The sequence below is a fragment of the Neofelis nebulosa genome, chromosome 6 (genome assembly GCF_028018385.1).
Source record: "Neofelis nebulosa isolate mNeoNeb1 chromosome 6, mNeoNeb1.pri, whole genome shotgun sequence".
Taxonomy (NCBI): Eukaryota; Metazoa; Chordata; class Mammalia; order Carnivora; family Felidae; genus Neofelis; species Neofelis nebulosa.
The window spans coordinates 19,344,140-19,365,985 of NC_080787.1; the positions used below are offsets into that span (position 1 = coordinate 19,344,140).

General features: G+C 46.0%; 1 protein-coding gene across 8 annotated transcripts in view; it reads right to left on the bottom strand.

The window, feature by feature from the left end:
- Positions 1–21,846, bottom strand: part of PHACTR1 (phosphatase and actin regulator 1) — a 565,269-nt gene that overhangs the window by 257,670 nt on the left and 285,753 nt on the right. The window contains exon 1 of one of the 8 annotated variants that reach the window (XM_058732980.1): positions 387–651. The exons of the other annotated variants lie outside the window; for them this stretch is intronic. Coding sequence (XP_058588963.1) covers positions 387–636 — 250 coding nt within the window. The 5' untranslated portion in view covers positions 637–651. Of the gene's footprint in view, positions 1–386; positions 652–21,846 lie in introns of those variants that run through there. 8 annotated transcript variants of the gene reach the window in all.

Consider the following 21,846-nt stretch of genomic DNA (forward strand, 5'->3'; position numbering starts at 1 on the left):
CAGAGCGCAAAGATGGGAGAGAGAATGAATGGCTAAGAAGCCCGGAAAGCTAGGAAAGCAGGTGTAATCACCTTTTTGAAGCTAATAATGCTACCGCTGACAAATCTCCACCCCACCCCCCTCCCCAAACCCCACCTCCCGGAGAGGAAATCCCAGAGCTGCCCATTTAACTGTTTCAAAGCCCTCATTTGAGGCTGCAAATACAGCTGCTCAGATGCGGTCCCGGTGTGGCTCCGGGCTGCACTCCGCAAAGTGCCGGGCGGGCGGATGTCCCCACAGTTCTCCGGGGAAACACGCCGGCGGCGCCCCCAAACTGGGGACCGGCCGGCCGCGCCACCTCCCCGCCTCCCGCGCTCGCCGCCGCCCCGACGGGCCTCGGCACTCACCGTCCCGGGCGTCCTCCCCCCGACTGCAGTTGCTGCAAATGTGTTTGATCTCCTTGCCCAGTTGACAATGGATCACAAAGGACACGTTGTTGTTGTTGGGGGCGGGCTCCTTCAGGGGCTTCATCTTCGGCAAATAAAAAGCTTTCTTTTTGGGTCCCTGGGCGCTCGCTGCTGGCACCGCGCCCTCCCTGCAGCGCGGCGAGCGGAGCGCAAACCTCCCCGGCTCCGCGGCGCGCGTGGGCTCCGCCATCCGGCCCCCGGGCGCCCCGGGCCGGGCGCCGCTCGGGCCCCCGCGCGCTGCCACCCGCGCCCCGCCGCCCGGCCAGCATGCCCCCGCCTCTACGGCATCGCCACCGCCGCGGGGCGGGTCGAGGGGGGTGGGGTGGGGAAGGCGCCGAAAGGGTCTCGACCTCGCCGACCTCGCCGCCCGAGCCAATCCGAACCCCGCGGCGCGGAGGGCTTCCGGGAGGCGCTCGGCGGTCGCACCTGGGACGCGGCGCGCCCACCTCTCCCGCGGCCTCGCGTGCACTGCCTCCCCGCGGCCCCACCCTCCGTCAATCTGGGCCCCGGCGATTCGCGCCTGCTGGGCTTTGCAGCTACCTTCGCTCCCTCTCCAGCTCGGGGGCAGGACGCCAGCCTCCCCCTCCCCCTGGTCTTGGAGCCTCGCGCCGCCAAATGCAAGCAAGATGGGCCACACCGGAGGCAGCTGCGCTCGGAGCCCTCGGGGTGCGAGCGCCCCTCTCGTGGGCCAGAACACATCACCATTCTCTGCTGGGTCCAGCCCACCGCCCTTGACTTTTGGCCGGAGCCGGCAACCTGTTAGGGCATAACTGATCTTTTCACCCTGCGTAAAAATCCCCCCAACCTGAAGGGGGCCTTCCACCGGCGTCCTTCAAACTTAGAATAACACGGAACAGGAAAGGCTGCTTTTATCAATCCTCAGAAACAACTTGCAACTCAGGGAACCCAGCTCATTTGGCTCGAAGGTTCCCCCAGCTGTCTTAGCACGGTGAAGAAGGCTCAGCCAGGCGAATGACATCTATGGAGATGTCCAAAGAGAGAAGTGTCTTAAATAAGGCAAACCCATGGCTCAGTGGGGTTGTGACAGATACGAGTTAATCCAGTTTGTCGTGTGCTTTACAAAAACTAAATCATACTATGTCTATTACGGTAATCTTGACTGGGATGTTGCCAAATCCTGCATCGCCTTTCAGAGAACTAAGGCTTGGAGAAGCCGCAAATCACAACCACCTTGGGTACTTATTTAAAAAATAGAGATTTGGGGCACCTGGGTGGCTCAGTCGGTTAAGCTTTCTGACTTCGGCTCAGGTCATGATCTCGCAGTTCATGAGTTCGAGCCCCGTGTCGGGCTCTGTGCTGACAGCTCAGAGCCTGGAGCCTGCTTTGGATTCTGCGTCTCCCTCTGTCTCTGTCCCTCCCCTGCTTGTGCTCTGTGTGTCTGTATGTGTGTGTCTCAAAAACTAAATGAACATTTAAAAAAGTAGAGCTTTGGGGACCCTGGGCACTGGGATTCTGGTTTAGGAGGTCAGTGGAGGGCCAGGAATCTGTAGCTTTAACAAGCTCCCCTCTGTGATCTTGATGCAAAGCATGAATGGTGAAACAGGTGCTTAGAGCCAGGGGGTCTAGCTCCCAGGCTGGGGGCTCCGGCTTCCTATTAAACCTCCTTCCTTGTGAACCACGACCTTAACCCCTTTTTTCCCCCCAGGCCACTGAAATACTATCAAAGGAGGTATTATCACCACTAGTGGTTTCTAGGAACTTTCCCCAAAGTTAATTTCATAATAGCCTGTGACTGACACCCCCCCCCCCCCCCAAAGGCAAGTCACTGCTAGCCTCTCCTCCAACTGGGCCAGTTCCACACGTGATGGTTCCCCTCCCACATAAAAATGCCGACAGTCCACTGGGGATATCAAATTCCCGTGTCCTAATAAGCGTCTGATCATTGCAATGCCACCACTCCCTCATTGATGTTGCTTCTCATCTGCAAAATGTTCCGCCCAAATCAGCAGTTTCTTCTTCATGACGCAGTTTGGGACGTCAAGCGGTGCCATAGCCTGCTGGAGAAGTAGGTGCCAGAGACTCACGTGGAATTCACGTGTTGGAGTTGCAGGCTCTTGAAGTAGACAGCTAGTCTCTCCTGGTGTCCCCTGGGGCCTCCAGGGACCCTTCTCTTCTCACCTCGATTACCAGCCGAGAACCAGCCACGGGTAAATCTCACTGTATCTGCTCAGTGTCCGATTCCTACCACTCAGTCCCTGGCTCATTATAATTCTTACTCCAGGCATAGCAAAAGACCCCTCTGTTATATCAGTGGGGGTATATGACAGAATGCATTGCGTTGTGTTACGGGCAAACCTTTGTTATTCTCTTTTCCAAATCCTCAGATCCCTCCCCTAAACTGTATCACCTCTTAACTACCTTCTGGGAAAAAAAGGACGCGTCTCTTCTTCAACGGCTTTTTAAAATTGCATGTTTTGGGGCGCCTGGGTGGCTCAGTCGGTTAAGTGGCCGACTTCGGCTCAGGTCATGATCTCGCGGTCCGTGGGTTCGAGCCCCGCGTCGGGCTCTGTGCTGACAGCTCAGAGCCTGGAGCCTGTTTCAGATTCTGTGTCTCTCTCTCTCTCTGACCCTCCCCCGTTCATGCTCTGTCTCTCTCTGTCTCAAAAATAAATAAACGTTAAAAAAAATTTTTTTTTTAATTGCATGTTTTTCCCACCTTACTCAATGCCTCACGGACCAAGAGACCTGCGTTAACCCCATATGGTCCTACTAAAACAGCTAAGCCCGCTGCAATCCTTTATGCACTCACGGAACACTAAACCAGACCTACAGGCTCCGGGGGGGTCTCTCTTTTAATTGGCCAAGTGGTATAGCACAGAGAACACACGGCCCCGACCGCCAGCTTGGGCTCAAATATTAAAAACGATGCGCCACCGTTATGGGGGCTCATTATTCAACTCAAAAAGACAAAGGTATACCTCTGAGTGCCATATCCTTGGCTGGGGATTCATCTCCTTCAACTCCCTTTCTTGAATTTGCAGCTTCTAACTGGCCACCGGTGGCTATTTATACTTAAGTTGATTAAAATTAAACAAAACTAAAATTCAGTCCTTCAGTTGCCCCAGCCGCAGTTCACGTGCCCGGTAGTCCCATGTACCTAGTAGCTACTGAATCAGTCCAGGCAGAGGGTAAAACATTTCCATCATCGCTGCAAGTTCTAGGCGACCACGCTGGTCTTAGAAGATGTGGAACTCGTAGTGTCTCGGGCTCAACCGGGAGGCCGAGAAGGCACTGTCTCCTATTGTCACAATAGAAGGTGGGTGGAGAAAGGACCAGGATGCAATAAACCTTAATGCTGGCGGGAGTTTGGAAGAAGATGGCTGTGCCCAGTGGCTCCCGGCACTGTCCTTCCTGTGACCCTCAGCAGGCAGCGGGACAGATACACACACACACACATCCGGTTATCTTTTCTTGACCCTCTTCTCTACCCTCTTGACCCTCTTCCTCTGATCCATTACTATAACGTCCCTATGGCTCCTGATGCCGAGAGGTGTGCATACAGAGTCTGGGTTTGTGTCACCGCAGAAGACAAACCTGTGAATTATGATCCTTGCAATCATGGCTCGGCTCTGTTGCTATTGAAAATCATCTTCCTGGGGCGGCTGGGTGGCTCAGTCGGTTAAGCGGCCGACTTCGGCTCAAGGTCATGATCTCACGGTCCGTGAGTTCGAGCCCCGCGTCGGGCTCTGTGCTGACAGCTCAGAGCCTGGAGCCTGTTTCAGATTCTGTGTCTCCCTCTCTCTGACCCTCCCCCATTCATGCTCTGTCTCTCTCTGTCTCAAAAATAAATAAACGTTAAAAAAAATTAAAAAAAAAAAAAGAAAATCATCTTCCTGTATGGATAATGAAAGAAAACGGTCATCTGACAGCATTCTTGAAAAGAGGGTTTTTTGTGAGGTTTTTTGTTTTTTTTTTTTGAGAAAGAAGGAGAGTGTGTGAGTCAGGGAGGGGTGGCAGAGAGAGAGAGAGAGAGAGAGAGAGTGTGTGTCTCAAGAAGGCTCCACACTCAGTGTGCTGCCCAACACGGGGCTCAACCCCATGACCTTGGGATCGTGACCTGAGCCGAAATCAAGAGTTGGGCACTCGACTGCCTGAGCCACCCAGGAGCTGTGGGATTTTAATTTGAAAAGGAAGGAGGGAAGCACTAAAAAGGAACAGTGCAGAACATCATGTCACCTGTAACAGGAATTCTCAATGCAGCCTGTGTGGGATTTTTACCCAGAGGATCCAAGTGAGGAAGGCTTCCCTGCGGTCACTCTCAGTGTCACTTAGCCCCATGGCAATCTTGTTCCCATCCCTTCTTCAGGATACACTTAACGTGGAAATCCCCTCCTTGAAACTTGTTTGGGGCCCTAAGACTCACTACTCAAAGTACAGTTCCCTAGACGGGCAGATCCTGGTCGCCTGAGAGCTTGGGAGAAATGCAGCGTCTCAAGGTCTGGTCCAGAACCTGCGTGTTAGCAAGACTTCCACGTGACTCAGTAGTTCATCAGGGTTTGAGAACCACCCCCTAGGCCTCAGCCCGGTAACAGCATTAATTGCCTACCAGTTGAATCCACATACTACTTTCAAAGTAAATAGCAGATAAGACCCCTGATCTTCCAGAGCTTAAAATTTAATAGGAAAGCGGCACCTGGGTGGCTCAGTCGGCCGAGCGTCCGACTTCGGCTCGGGTCATGACCACATTTTGTGGGTTCGAGCCCCGTGTCGGGCTCTGTGCTGTCAGCTCAGAGCCTGGAGCCTGCTTCGGATTCTGTGTCTCCCTCCCTCCCTCTCTCTCTCTCTCTCTCAAAAATAAATAAACTTTAAAAAAATTTTAATAACAAATTAATAGGAGAGAGGAGGCAGTCAACGAAAGGACATACGAGATTTACAGAACCCACCCAGCTGAAACACGCAAATTTAGAACTAGAAGCAGCCAGGGAGAAATATGCGTTTAATACTCGGAGTGGGAGCCGTGTGTAAAGGGAATTCTGCAGGGATTAACGTGGAATCGACGGAAGTGGTGAAGCGCGTCGGTCTGAAGGAGTTGGGGGCAGAGGGGTGGTGACAGACGTGGTGGCCACGTGGAGAGTGGGCAAGGTCACAGGCTGGAAGGGGTTCATGGTGATGGGGTGGGGGTCCAGGATGATCTTTAGCCTGGCGGGAGCGTTACACCCCGCAAGGCAGCGTGTGAAAATCGGGCCTTCCAGAGGACACCACCGTCGTGATGATGTGAAGGCAACGGAAACCGTAAAATTCCCCACGGCCACATGTGAGAAACGGTTTGTGATCAACTCGGAACTCAGCTTGTGTTCCGCTTTCTGCCTGTCCCTGCCCATCCGACTTTTAATGCTCAACAGTTATTAGGCTTAAAAGAAGTCAAAATCCAAGGGCATAGGGGTGCCTGGGTGGCTCAGTCGGTTAAGTGTTGGACCCTTGATTTGGGCTCAAGTCATGAGCTCACAATTCGTGAGTTTGAGCCCCGCACTGGGCTCTGTGCTGACCGTGCGGAGCCCGCTTGGGATTCTCTCTCTCCCTTTCTCTCTGCCCCTTCCCTGCTTTTGTGAGCGTGCACTCGTACACTCTCTCAAAATAAATAAATAAACTTAAAAAAATCAAAGGGTAGATATTTGGAAATGCTCATGGCATGCTTAAGCTCTTATGAGAAAGAGTAGAAATACCAAATATTAATGTCAACACAAGGCAAAGCAGTGGAACCATTCAAGACAGCTATGCTTAGGTAAATATTACTACACAGATTTAATCTATAAAAAGACTTAACAGGTTTGTTTTTTTTTTCCTTCCTTACCATTTCTTTCCACAATTTACACTCAGGCTGTCCATTAGTTGTTTTGTTTTGTCTTGTTTTTTCCTACAATTTACACTCAGGCTGTCCGTTAGTTGTTTTGTTTTGTTTTGTTTTTTCCTGATTCTATCTCCTTTTTTTTTTTTTTTAAGATTTTATTTTCAAGTAATCTCTACACCCAACATGGGGTTCCCACTTCCAACTCCGAGATCAAGAGTCCCATGCTCTACCAACTGAGCCAGCCAGGCGCCCCTGTCTGTCTCCTTTCTTGTTCCTATCTTCCCCGTGGTGGGTTGAATGCTGGCCTTCCAAAAGATACATCCACATCAAATCCCTGGGAACATTTGGGAAAAGGTTCTTTGCAGACAACTAAGTGAAGGCTCTCGTAGTGAGATCATCTTGGATGACTTGGGTGGGCCCTGAATTAGATGATAAGTGCCCTCCTGAAAGACACACAGACAGGGAGGAAGACACAGGCAAGAGACGAGACAGGGATGTGAAACCAGAAGCAGAGCCTGGTGTGGCGTCGTCACAAGAACTGACACAGTCACCAGGAGCTGGCAGAAGGTGAGAAACGGAATCTTCCAGAGAGCTTCTGGGGCGGGGAGGGGGGAGATGGCCCAGCCCACACCTTAAATTTGTATTTGTGGCCTCCAGGACTGCAAGAAGATAAGTATCTGTTGTTTTAAGCCACCAACTTTGTGGTAATTTGTGACACAGGCGCTCGAAAATTCATCTGCTCCCTAAATATTAACAATATATTTCTTTTTTTTTTTTTTTTTTTTTTAATTTTTTTTTTTCAACGTTTTTTTAATTTATTTTTGGGACAGAGAGAGACAGAGCATGAAGGGGGGAGGGGCAGAGAGAGAGGGAGACACAGAATCGGAAACAGGCTCCAGGCTCCGAGCCATCAGCCCAGAGCCCGATGCGGGGCTCGAACTCACGGACCGCGAGATCGTGACCTGGCTGAAGTCGGACGCTCAACCGACTGCGCCACCCAGGCGCCCCAACAATATATTTCTTAACACGATTTTTTTTTTTAACATTTTACTTACTCTTTTTTTTTTTTTTTTTTTTAATTTTTTTTCAACGTTTTTTATTTATTTTTGGGACAGAGAGAGACAGAGCATGAACAGGGGAGGGGCAGAGAGAGAGGGAGACACAGAATCGGAAGCAGGCTCCAGGCTCCGAGCCATCAGCCCAGAGCCTGATGCGGGGCTCGAACTCACGGACCGCGAGATCGTGACCTGGCTGAAGTCGGACGCTTAACCGACTGCGCCACCCAGGCACCCCAACATTTTACTTACTCTTGAGAGAGAGACACACACACAGAGCATGAGTAAGGGAGGGGCAGAGTGAGCGAGAGCGAGTGAGAGAGAGAGAGAGAGAGAGAGAGAGTCCAAAGCAGGCTCCAGGCTCTGAGCTGTCAGCACAGAGCCCGACGCGGGGCTCGAACTCACAAGCCGAAGTGAGATCATGACATGAGCCGAAGTCAGACGCTCAACCGACGGAGCCACCCAGGTGCCCCTGTTACATTTCTAATTTAAGAAAAACATCTATTTTTTTTCTTAGTTTGATCTAAATGTGTATGATGACAAAACCAGAACTGTAAACTAATCTACGAAATACGTATTTAAGAATAGGGTTAAAAATGACGTCCACATGGTTTCTGACACAGAATCGTTCCACACTACTGCTGCTCCTGTGTGTGTGTGTGTGTGTGTGTGTGTGTGTGTGTGTGGTTTTTGTTCTTTTTTACAGACGCTGGAAGGGAAGTATGGAATGGAATTGAAGTAGACATTCATTAAGAAGGGGATACAGGGGCGCCTGGGTGGCGCAGTCGGTTGAGCGTCCGACTTCAGCCAGGTCATGATCTCGCGGTCCGTGAGTTCGAGCCCCGCGTCAGGCTCTGGGCTGATGGCTCGGAGCCTGGAGCCTGTTTCCGATTCTGTGTCTCCCTCTCTCTCTGCCCCTCCCCCGTTCATGCTCTGTCTCTGTCTGTCCCAAAAATAAATAAAAAAACATTAAAAAAAAAAAAAAAAAAAGAAGGGGATACAGTTGCCAGACTTTTTTATATTCATCATAATGCATTTGTATGCTGAGCAAGGAGACACAGGCAGAGTGGAGGCCAGTGAAAATTCTTCAGGCGACTCAGTGATGTATAAGGACAGCTCATCCTCAGCTCCGTGCGCTGGCACAGCTGTAGGGCATTGTCTGTGGCTGGCATCTGTTCTAACAGGTTGACCATCCGTTCTGACCCTTGCAAGTCTAGTTATTCGATATTTTGAATGCCACTCCTGTAGATAAACGTTAGAAAGCAGCCGCACCATGGCAGACTTTAATTCTCCTGAAAGAAGGGTCTCTCCCACAAATACAAATTCTTCCAAAAAATGGGTTTTGGAGCCGATAGTAAAAGTTCTTCTGGACTTAGCTTTTCCCTTATTATTTCTTACTCCAATCTGGCAGGTTGTTGGTGGAAGAACCAGAGAGCAGTCAGGGGCCAGCTGCTTTGAAGAAACAATCTCATGTGCCCGGTTTTAGAACTTGAGTTCTTTTCGTTTAAAAAAAATGGTTTAGGGGCACCTGGGTGGCTCAGTCGGTTAAGCGTCCGACTTCAGCTCAGGTCACGACCTCGCGGAGCGTGAGTTCGAGCCCCTCGTCGGGCTCTGGGCTGATGGCTCGGAGCCTGGAGCCTGCTTCCGATTCTGTGTCTCCCTCTCTCTCTGCCCCTCCCCCATTCATGCTCTGTCTCTCTCTGTCCCAAAAATAAATAAACGGTAAAAAAAAATTAAAAAAATAAAAAATAAAAAAAATGTTTATATTTTATTTTATTTTTGAGAGACAGAGAGAGGCAGCATGAATGGGGGATAAGCAGAGAAGACAGAGGGAGACACAGAATCCGAAGCAGACTCCAGGCTCCCAGCTGTCAGCACAGAGCCTGACACGGGGCTCGAACCCACAAACCATGAGATCACCACCCGAGCCGAAGTCGGACGCCCAACCGACGGGGCCACCCAGGCGCCCCTAGAACTTGAGTTCTTAAAAATATGGTTGAGACATCTAAATGGCGTGGGCAGTTTCTGTGTGTGTGTGCACGCACACGCGTTTATGGGATTTTTGTTTTGTTTTGTTTTAGCTAAGGGTTTGCTTTTTTTTCCCGCTAAAACTGAACAGAAAGCAATTTTCCTTGTAGGCTTGGATAATTATGCTTACTAAGGGGTTGTTCCGTGCAAACTGTTCTACAAACACTAAGCAGATAGCACCCCAATGGGAAGGGAAGAGGGAAAGGATTGAGACAAAACAGGTGACCAAAGAGGTGATTTGAAGGACAACCGTCAGGAACACATGCCTATAGCTTGATTGCAGTGTTTTCTGGGGATGTTTCTTTCTCTTTCTGCATTCCCGCGGATGGGAAGAGGACCCGAGTCGTCTAGTCCTCAGTCCAAAGAACTCCGCCATGCGGTCAGAGTGAATCCCATCTCTGCGGGTGGGATGCAAAGATCAGTCCGGTAGGATATTTTCTGCAAGATTTTCTTTGTCAAGCATCTTCACAACCTGTATTGCTGATACCCAATGGAGGCGCTCAGTCTACACTTTAAAATTTGGGATGGGGGGGGCGCCTGGGTGGCTCAGGTCATGATCTCACGGTCCGTGAGTTCGAGCCCCGTGTCGGGCTCTGTGCTGACACCTCAGAGCCTGGAGCCTGTTTCAGATTCTATGTCTCCTTCTCTCTCTGCTCCTCCCCTGCTCACGCTCTGTCTTACTCTGTCTCTCGAAAATAAATAAATGTAAAAAAATTTTTTTTTAATTTGGGATCAAGTATTTCTGCTCATGTCCAGGGGAAAACAGAGGAGAATAGGTAGAGGTTGAGAACTGGTTAAGATTAGTGCGAAGCCTGTTGTTCCAAAGTAGTCTGTTTCTTTACATTTTACTCCAAGTCATAAATCCCATCTTATTTTTAAAAATTTTTTTGATGTTTTATTTAGTTTTGAAGGAGAAAAAGAGAGACACAGTGAACAGAGAAGGGGCAGAGAGAGAGGGAGACACAGAATCCGAAGCAGGCTCTAGGCTCTGAGCTGTCAGTGCAGAGTCTGACTCGGGGCTCAATCCCACGAACTGTGAGATCATGACCTGAGCGGAAGTCGGACGCCTAACCGACTGAGCCACCCAGGCGCCCCTCATAAATCCCATTTTAAATGAGATGTGTAGCCATATGAACACAGCCTTATGTTTCTTTCTAGAAGCAGGTTGATTTTGGCGATTTAGATACTTCTGGATAGTGATCTTACAGAATAAAAGCACCTGACCACAGAGACGCCATTAAGTGTACTTATATCGCAATACAATAAAAAAGCCCACCAATAAGGAGATGGCTGCATAAATTATGGTATATTTAAAGCATGATGCCACTAAAAATAATGAGTGATGTCTTTACAAGTTGGCTCGGAAGCATCTCCACAACGTATTGTCAATGAGAAAATTAACATACAGAGGACTGACTCAGTTTTGTGAGACACATACAGTGGGCATGGGTATTAGTCTCCAAATATTTCTGATTCACGATCTTCACATACGTGGCGGGATTGCAAAAACGTCTAAATCCCCTTGAGGGTAACGGCTGGAGCCGGGTGGCCAAGTGTAACCTACAGTGAGGAACTGTAGCTGCTGCTTTGTGTTATGAACTGAGCCGAACCTACCTGCCCACCCGCAAAGGCCATGCGCCCCGAGACATGAACTTGCGCTGTTCTAAGCCGCTGAAGTCCCGGTGTCGATTTAACTGCAGATTAATCTAGCCTATCGAGATTACTCCAACAGCGACATGTGGGTGTGAGGGATGTGTATCTGTGCGTGCATTTGTATATTATCCATTACTTTATTTAGTTATCACACCAACACCATAAAATGGAACTATTATTTCCATTTTACGCTACAGGAAACCGAAGCGTGAGAAGCTTAAACAAATTTCCCAGGTTACCCAATTAGCAGTTTGCCAGTTAGAAGCCTGAGCCAAAATGTGTTAACCTGCAAAGCATCCTTTTCCTTCCCCAGCCATCCCACTGACACACAGAAGGAAGGTGGTTTTCCTTCAGAGGACCCTCAGCACTATGCAGGGACAGAAACATATGCCATCATGAAACACAACCAACAAAGGTTATCAGGATACAGGCATGGGACATAGAAACCTTGCCTGTCATGCAGAGCAGAGCTGCTGGGGGGAAGGAGAGCAGGGGTAAAAATAGGACGCACAGATCTTATCTATCATCTATATTGGCAGATTCCTGCCTTTTCAGTCTTGAAACAGACTGTGGTTGATACTCACTGATGTTACTGTTTTAGGACCGAGATTGCATCTATAGCGTGGTGAGCCCCTCGGGGCTGTCTGACAAAAACTCAGGATCAGCTAATGGTAATTGGCCGTTAGGACCGAATCACAGTTGTGTTTGTACAGAGCAGATGCAGGAACAAGGTAATCGGATAACGTGACATTGGCAAGAAATGCAGATTGGCCCCTTTTTCCCCTCCAGTGTGAGAACTTTAGTTGTGCGTGAAATATAACCGCGGTGTGAGTAGCTGTGAGTAGCCACCAATGGGGAGATCTTAAATGGGTACTGCAGGTGTAAATGTGAGATAGGCAAATTATTTCTTCCACGGAAAGTAAGATGGTCTAATTCACTGAGGAAAACATTACGATGTGCTCTAAGACTTGTGAAGTGAACGATCAAAGGAATATTTCTGCTTCTAACAAGCCAAGTTGTTCCCCTCTTCCCAGCATGCCAGGGTCCTGTGATCTTGTGAGCTTCCAAAATCATTTTCCTTTTGTTTCCTTTTCTTTTCTTTCTTTCTTTCTTTCCTTTTTCTTTCTTTCTTTCCCTTTCTTTCTTTCTTTCTTTCTTTCTTTCTTTCTTTCTTTCTTTCTTTCTTTCTCTCTTACAGTAGAGAAGCCATGCTGAAGAGGAATTGTATTTAGTTTTATACATTACAGGTCAATAGAGCTTTCCTCTGTGATACATATTATTTCTGCACAAATTATTATAACAACAGTTTGTAGCCGTGTTACATGAAAAAGGAATGTTATTTACAGTGCTGGAAGGATACGGTAAAAAGCTAAGAAGAGGGGCGCCTGGGTGGCTCAATTGGTTAAGCTTCTGCTTCTTGATTTCAGCTCAGATCCTGATCTCATGGTTCATGAGACAGAGCCCCACGTTGGGCTCTGCGCTGAGAGTAGACAGCCTGCTTGGGATTTTCTCTCTCTCCCTCTCTCTCTACTCCTCCGCCTGTCCTTTTCTCTTTCTCAAAATAAATAAATAAACTTTAAAAAAAAAGTTACAAAGAGTCTAAAGGGAGGTCACACAGAATGTGTTGTTGGAATTTAAGAGTAGATGAGTAGACATACATGTGTATCTAGATAAGGATGGGCTCTAAAAACCCAATCAGGGCCACAATGATGAGCCTGCACGTAAAGAGTCCATTGCAGGGGAGAGGCAGGGAGGGACACATCACTTTGTGAGTTTCCAGGGTGTTTGTGAAACTGCTGGGCTTTTTACTAATAAATATACTAGATATTTTTATTTATACACTTATTTATAAAATATATTGATGGAATAACAAATATATTAGATATCATATATTAAAATTAAATGTTGGGGCCCCTGGTGGCTCAGTTTGTTAAGCATCTGACTTCGGCTCAGGTCACAATCTCGCAGTTTGTGACTTCGAGCCCCACGTTGGGCTCTGTGCTGATAGCTCAGAGCCTGGAGCCTGCTTCAGGTTCTGTCTCTGTCTCTCTCTCTTTCTCTCCCCCACTCATGCACTCTCTCTCTCTCTCTTTCTCTCTCTAATGCAAATAAACATGCAAAAAAAATAAAATTAAACGTTATATAATATCATATATTTTCCATATGTTTTCTATTTTTAAGTAAAAAGACTCTGACGTAATCCTCACAGCAATTCCAAGATTTGAGGTGTCCCAATCACCATCTGACAAGGAAAGAGCCAGGGACATGAGAGAAGGTGCACAAAGTTGTATCATGTGAACGGGGCAGACGCACAGGACTGCCAGTCACACACCATCCAGACACAGCCCTTCTCCACCGTATTGTGCTCCTGTCCAGAAATGTGCCCAAAGGAAAGAAGCTATAGTGAAGGTAAAAATATCTTTCTACGCCAACCCAGGAAGGAAGAAATTCCTGGAGGGCTTCTTAAAGATGAAGGGCAAGCCTATTATCTTCATCAGGATCTGCCCATTTACACTGGAAGGAAATCTACTTTCCCATTACATGGATTAAAAAACAAAACAAACAAACAAAAAAAAAAACAACCAAGTACCGAAATGAACATTCTCTCATTCCCCAATTTTGTAATTTGTAAAACATTGTAAGACATGCCCTTTTTTCCTTGAAACTCAGCAAGTAAAAAATAAAAACAAAAAAACAACACTTACTGAACCCTTGACAAAAGTGAGCAACTCTTAGAAAACCTGGGAGTTACGATAAAAAATGAAGGAAACGTTCAGAGTCCATACACATCAAATCGACGTGTTTTTCTCTACCACCAAACATGATGAACAGAAATTATTTAAAGTAAATCTGGCCCCAAATTTTAACTATGTGAAGTCCTTTTCCAGACTCTCTTTCTTTTCCCAAATTGGTGATATGTCAGGGCAGACCTGGAGCCCAGGTTAAGATCCCTTGATTTCAAGACAACAGCCATGCCTTCCCAGGCTAGCTTCCCGGAGACCTGTCAGTCCCCTTAAGGCGAAGAAGCCCTTCACGCTTCTAAGTCCTAATCTCAACTTTACCTTAAAAGCGAAACACCCCTGTTTTGCTTGCAAGAGAAAGGCACAGACATTGTTCCACAGCCCGAACCAGACGTGCCAAAGTTAAAAGGGTTCCGACGGCATTCGTGCATGTGAATTACAAGCATTAATCATAAAGCTTCCCTGCTAATATGTTCATGAGCCCACACAGGGCATGTTTTATACGAGGATCTGCCCCACTTTTCTTAAATGGTGCATATCAAGTCAGCCGTGAGTTGTTCAGAACACTCGATACACAGTTTGGGAACTGTTACCCGCCATTATGTTCACGGAGGGTGAACCCCCAAAGCAGGCATTGGCCAAACGAAGCTCAGTGTTTGACAACCGCACATGATGAACCGACAGCTGATACTGCTTCCAGCTCAGCTATACTTTTAAACAGAGACAGGCTCTGTTTCTGTTACCGGCTTTTGTAGGTATGCGCGTAATACAGGAGACGCAATAAATCACAGGAAATGCTCTCTGCTTAAAGTTTTCCTCGGGTTTTGTTAACATGCAAATAACGAGGGACACAGATAGGTCCACGTGTAATGTTGGAACGAAAAAGAGAACCGAGCTGCTTTGCCACCAATAAATACTGGCAACCAAGGATGCGAGTGCACAGAAACGTATAAAATGCTTTGTATCGCATGCCAGCATTTTGCCAGGTCAAGGAAGAAACTGGTGGGAGCCTTCACCTGAGATACTGTGTTTGCTAAAAGAGACGAGCCATGTGCTTCTGCTTTCTCCAACACCACCTTGGCTCAAAACTCTAGAACAGAGGGAAAAGATCGGAAAGGGTCCAAGAAGGACCCAAGAAGGAAAGGCTCCATTCCATGCAAATAAATAGTTTGGGGGGGCGTTCGTTATAAATATAAGGATACATTTGAAAACATGAGGAGACTGCCCAGAAATCTTTACATCACTAATTGTTGGAGGCAGGAATGAAGGAGTCAACAGAATCTGGACCGGCAAATCCAGACTGATGCTCTCTGTGCCGATCACCTGCCAGGGTCAGCTGGACCAGTACTCCAGTGAGAGCAGTCTTATAAACCAGGGGAATTCCTCCTGGACATTTTGATTTACCTATGGCTGAAGCATGGCTTGAGAGGCTCAGGAAACACAGAGGTTTCAAACCAACATGAGAAGTTAAAGAGAAGTCCGGAAACAAGAGACCGCCTCCCCAAAGTGAGGGCACCCTGTGTTTCAGCCTGCTGCGTTTCTCTTAAGATGTAGAGTTGAATCAAGAAACCGTGTTTCGGAACAGTACAGAGAACCCTGGAGAAAGGCGTCATTGTGTTTGCCTGAGCTGTTGCAAGTGGTGCTGGGGGAGGGGAAGGACTCAAATTGACCCGGAATGTGTAGTCATATTCTGAGATTCAACAGTCTGGCCCCGAACCTTTCTGATCATCTCCTGGTGCAGACTGCTGTTCCTTCCCAGGTCTCTCGTTTCTCCCCTGTCACTTGCACTTGAATCCTCCTGCTTCACCAATGTCGCTCTGTCTTCTGTACACAGTGGCCAAGCCTTATGCATGCTTCACCTTAATTCTTCGCTCATTTGTGAGAAAAATCCCCAGATCTGGGGGTGGGGTGGGGTGGGATGAGATGATGCCCCATCTCGCTCTTCAAAACTTGAATTCAAGAGACAGATTCTTTTTTGTTAAGTGCCTTTATTTTTGAGAGAGACGGAGAGAGCATGAGCAAACCGGGTGTGGGGAGAGAGAGAGGTAGAATCCCAAACAGGCTCCACACTGTCAGCGTGGAGCTGGATGGGGGGGTGGGGGGTTGAACTCACAAACTGTGAAATCATGACCTGAGCCAAAATCAAAAGTCGACCACTCAACCAACTGAACCACCCAGGTGCCCCTAGTAATTTTTATAATTAAGAACCCATCAGGGCACCTGGGTGGCTCAGTCAGTTGAGCGTCTGACTTCGGCTCAGGTCATGATCTCGCGGTTTGTGAGTTCGAGCCCCGCGTCGGGCTCTGTGCTGACAGCTCAGAGCCTGGAGCCTGCTTCAGATTCTGTGTCTCCCTCTCTCTCTCTCTGCCCCTCCACCGCTCGCACTCTGACTCTCTCTGTCAAAAATAAACATTCAAAAAAAATTAATAAAAAAAAGAACCCATCAAAGTAATGTATAATATACTAAGCACCCATAGGTATATATCACCGTGTTACTTTCATGAAATTTTCTACCAGTGAACAATGAATTGTCTCTGGACACAGAGCTTCCCCTGATTCCTTCATAAATCTTTTCTAGGAATCAATCCCCCCAGAAAGCCAACTGAGTTGACTTGAGTTGCGAAGGTAAAAACTTTCAGGATGGTTTGCCCTCAAAGTGAGCCATACATTCTTTGGTGGATGAAATGAGGGGGTCAGGCTAGTAGATGATTGCTAAGGTCTTTCAACAATGCAATCCTTGACTTAATAGTTGTTATATTTCTACCCCTGGAAGAAGGCTCAGGAGAAAAGAAACATAAAAAGAAGAGGGAAATGTGTTGGAAGAGGGAAAGGACGGTCTAAACAGAAGTTAAGAGCTTTCGGGGGAGAGCTGAACTTTGCTAAGACAGCAAATCTTGACCTACAGCAAAGATAGACCAAATCGTCCTCTGCAGCCACAACTCCCACTACCTTGCAGATCTCCTGCCACTTCCTGGTTACTCCAGGTGATGCCCACTTCCCTTCCGTCTTCCTGGAGTCTCTTTCTTGTTCATATCACAGCCTGAAGAGTGCCATTTGGGAAGGATCCCTTAGCACACTTGGGCAGACACAGCTACCTGCTGTCCATTCTCAGAGCCATCCTGGAGCCTACTGCTAACTGGACATTTATTGTTAACATCCTGAAAATATTTTTATTTATATTATTCACTATTCACTCTTTTTATTTATATTATACACTATTCATGTGTGTGTTAATCCGGTTGAAAAATGTTAACATGGGTTCTAGTTGTTTCCTTGCTTTGAAAAGGATGCGAAGGCGAAAGACCAACCAATCCTCCCTTTTTTTCTCACCCCCACCCCTTCTGCAGAGGCAACTGCTCCCTTGAAATTGATGTGTGTACATCCCATCTATATTTTTGTATTTTTACCATATGTGTACGTGTTGGCAAGCTTTGTGGGTTTCAAATGGACACAGTGGTATCACATTTTAAGAATCATTTTTGAACAGTCTACATGTAAGTCAATATTATGTTTTAAGATTATTGCATGTTGATTTCATGTATATCGAGTCCATTCATATTTCCTGCTGTATCAGTATTCCGATATAGGACTATGTTACAATTCATTTATGAATTCCCTCATGGGAGGGCTAGTTAGTTGGTATCTAAGTTCCAGATAATTACAAACAATTCTTCAGTGAGCATCCTGATAGATAAAGCTGTCTTTTGTACTGCTGTGCAATAGTTTCTCAAAGGAATATAAACCTCCAATAGCCCTGTGTCATAGTACCCGCACATCTTTAGCTACACTTGACATTGACAGCTTTCAGAGTGATTGTAACAATCATCATTCCGTCAACCGTGTATGAAAGTTTCCTTTTCCGTTTCACCACCCCTTGGTGGTATTACCAACATTTTGCTTCTCAGTATGCTGGGTGTGATTTCCTGGCTATATCCTGATTACCTGTTAGCTTTTGGATTTCCTCTGCAAACTGCTTGCTCATATTTTTGTCCATTTTTAGCAGCCGTTTATGTTGTGCTCTGCTTTTGGACTTTTAAAGAAATTCTTTCCTACAATGAAGTCATACAAATGTCCCTTATGCTCTCTTTTAATAGGTTTAAAGCTTTGCTTTATGTATTTAGGTCATTAATGCATCTGGAATTTGTTTTTATACATGATGTGAGCTAGAAATCCCACTTTCTTTTTCAATACAGAGACATTTTCTTTCTGAGTACTGTTTATTTCACAGCACCTTCTTTCCTCAATTATAAAGCTATTTTGTCATGTTCTAGTGTATTGAGTTATATTGAATGTTCTTTTTTTTTAATGTTTATTATTTTTGAGAGAGAGACAAAAAGCAAGCAGGGGAGGGACAGAGAAAGAGGAAGACCCAGAATCCGAAGCAGGATCCAGGCTCCGAGCTGCCAGCACAGAGCCCGACACGGGGCTCAAACCCACAGATGGGGAGATCATGGCCTGAGCTGAAGTCGGCCGCTTAACCGACTTAGCCACCCAGATGCCCCACTGAATGGTTTTTATGTATCTATTGAGATAATCATTGTTTTCTTTTTCTTTGATATATTATGCAGTGAAATCCTAAATAGAATTCCTAGATTAAACCAACCTTACATTCTTGGAATAATTCTAATTGGCCTTGGAATCTTACTTCTAAATAGCTTGCTGGCTTTGTTTTCAAATATTTAGTATTTTTGCATATATATTCATACATTACATTGGTTAATAGAATTTCTTTTCTAAGATTTTTGTTTGTTTACTTTTTAAAGAGAGAAAGAGAGCATGAACAGGAGAGGGGCAGAGTGAGAGGGAGACACAGAATCTGAAGCAGGCTCCAGGAACTCACCGTGAGATCAGGACCAGAGCCAAAGTCCAATGCTTAACCCACTGAGCCACCCAGGCACCCCAATAAAACTTCTTTCTTATATGGTCCTTGTCCAGGGTTGTATTCCTTCTTTTTCTATTTCCTTGAATAGTTTGTATAAGATGGAGGTTACATCTTTATTCTCTAGAAGAGCTTATATAACTTAAGATAAGCCCTCTTGAATGTTCATCAAAACTCACCAGCAAACCTTCTACTACTAATTATTTCTGGTTAGCAGATTTTTTTTTTAATGTGGATTCAATTTCTTTAGAAATTGTAGAGATTTCACTTTTCTATTGGTCAGTATTGGTAATTCATAGTTTATCTAGAAAAATTCACCATCTTGTCTATGTTTTTAAATTTACTTGCATCAACTTGACCATAATATTCCCTTAAGATGTTTGACAATTATCTGTTAACTGTGTTCCCCTAATATTCTTTGTATGTTCTGCCTTTCGTTTTGTTCTCGATGAATCTTGCCAGAAATTTGACTATTTTATTACTATTCTCAAAACATTAGCTTTTGCTTTGTTTGTTTGCTTTTGAGTCTTTGATGGTATCTTGGCTTTCCTTCCCATTCAGTTCTCATATTTCTAGATTTCCCTTCTTTTTCCATGGATTAGCTCTGTTGAGTCCTTTCCTACTTACAAGTCCTAGGTATCCTTATTGTTATTATTTTCTGTATCTCTCAATACAGCTGATTTTTCTTATTATTATTTCCCTAGGCTTCATTGTGAGTAACTTCCTTAGGTTGATTCTCTCTTCAGCTGTGTCCACTCTGCTTTTTAATCCAACCACGTAAGAGTTTAGTTTCAAAGACTATAGTTTTTCATTTCTAGATGTTGTATCTCCTTCTCTAGTCGGTCTTTTATTTGTTTTTCATAGCCACCTATTCTTTCATGATGGTTTCTGTTCTTTAGTTTTCTTATTGTAAGCATCTGTATGTTATAATCTTTAGATTTTTCTCCTATTTGTAATTCTTCCTTTATGGCATCTGCTGACTCTCCTTATTGTGATCTATTTCTTCAGGAGACCTTGAGTTTTTCATGCAAAATTATGCTCAGCAGGATGGTTTTTCATTCCCTGTAGAGGATTTTTCATTTGTGTCTGTCAGTATCTCAGGGATTCCAATGGCCCAGGGGGAAAAAAAATTATGTTCACTTTTAGCACTGGGATTCCCAAATCTTATCAGTAGCATACATTCAAATCCCACAGAAAGAGTGGGATAGGCTTGCAGTTTTGATTTATCCCAAGGGCATTCCTGCCTCTACCCAGATCCCCAGAGCTTAGGACTTCTCACTACTTCCCTGTCCTTAGAGGCAAAAAAGATACTTTTGTTTTTACTATTGTATTTCCAGGTTTAAGTGTGGAAGACCCTTGAGGAACCTTCCCTTAAGCAGGGCCAAGGCCACGTTTCTTGTCCCTGAATTGGGCATTGCAACTCCAGCCTTCAGTGTCAATGGTGTCTATCCAGGCCAGGCCAATGGAATGTCAGTTCCATTGCCTATACTGCTGAAAGTTCTTCTCATTGCATCTCTGTATGTTTGCCTCCCTCACTATCCATAAGCATTGCTAAGGCAAGAACCACAGTTTACTATCCATCATTCCACTCTGCTCTGCTCCCCCAGCTTCTAACATAGTCCTGGCACTTGGTAAACAGGACCTCGGTAAATATTGGATGGACAGATGGGTGGACGGATGGACAGATGGATGGATGGATGGATGGATGGATGGATGGATGGACAGATGGATGTACGGGCCAATGGATGGATGGATGGATGGATGGACGGACAGGTGGATGGATGGATGGACGGACGGATGGATGGACGGACAGATGGATGGATGGATGGATGGATGGATGGATGGATGGACGGATGGATGGAGGCTTTAATATATGGGCACCTGACATCTACTAAAAAGTTTCCTACGACTTGTCATTTGCAGCATGATGTAGAGGTCTTCCAAGACACAGGTAGGAGATGTGTCAGAGAATAAGGAGGATTGGAGAGAGACACTTGAAGATTTCTGTGGTGCCTGACTGATCTGACCGGGTCTGCAACTAGTTTTTTCTTCCCTGTTTGAGACATAGCTTAAATTAAATAATTCAAAGTATACGAGCAGCCAAGAATAGCACTCCAATGCTATATCTAGCGTCTGGCTACCTAGTTATGCAGTGCACTGAAATGAGAGGCAAAAAGCTTTCTGACAATTTAATTAGCATCTTTCTAGATCTTCAGTTTCTTAAAAATACGGGGATGCTTCATTTGCAAGGTGCTTACAGTGCAAGAGGAAGGCGCTCTGATTTGTCCTTCAACATCTATCACTGGGGGATGGATTCACATGGGGAATTGGGAGGAGGGAGACAGAGGGAAGAAAAGCCTTGTGTTGTATTAACCTAGGACTCATCCTTTTCCTTACTTTACTTTAAGCCAGCTGTTTACCTTCTGGACAAGGTAAATAACCACGTGTGTGTCGCCAGCAGATTTTGGATGTAAAAGAAATAGCTCACACATAGAATTTAAGAAACAAAACAAATGCGCAGACAAAAAGACAGACAGCAAAACAGATTCTTCAATACAGAGAACAAAGTGGTGGTTGCCAGAGGGGAGGTGGAGGGAGGGGATGGGTGAAATAGGTCATGGGGATTAAAAGTACACTTATTTGCTAATGTGGTAAGGTCCCCTCCCTAAGGAAAGGAACAAAAAAACCTCAAGGCAACCTGGTTATACACGTACGTGACAACATCCCTCACGACCTTGTAACATGAGATCACTTAGACTACATATTTGTGTGTGACCATATGTAGGATTCAAAAGAGTAAAAAAATAAAAAAATTAAGCCATGAGGCGTTCGGGCTCAGTTCTTTGGGTACAAACCCAACTGAGCAGTGCCAGCAGGAATACAGTTGCTTCCTGGAAAAAAAGTCTCGGTGTCACTACTCTGTGCGAGAATCCTGCTACACTATGAACACTGAGCAGTGTGTAGAATTGGTGAATCACTGTAACATAGAACAGTGAAACATATAACACATAACAGGATATGTTAATTTAGCAGATGCTAAATTAGTAAAATGCACACACACACACACACACACACACACACACGCTGACACAGTTACATCAGTGCCACAACTGAGGAAACCCTTGCATTGTGGTTTGAAATTTACAAGGTTTGTCATACTGAGTGCTTGATATTTGCATTATCCGAGATCCTGAGCAAGCTTTAAATGAGGCGTGTTCAGAAAATACTGTTCACC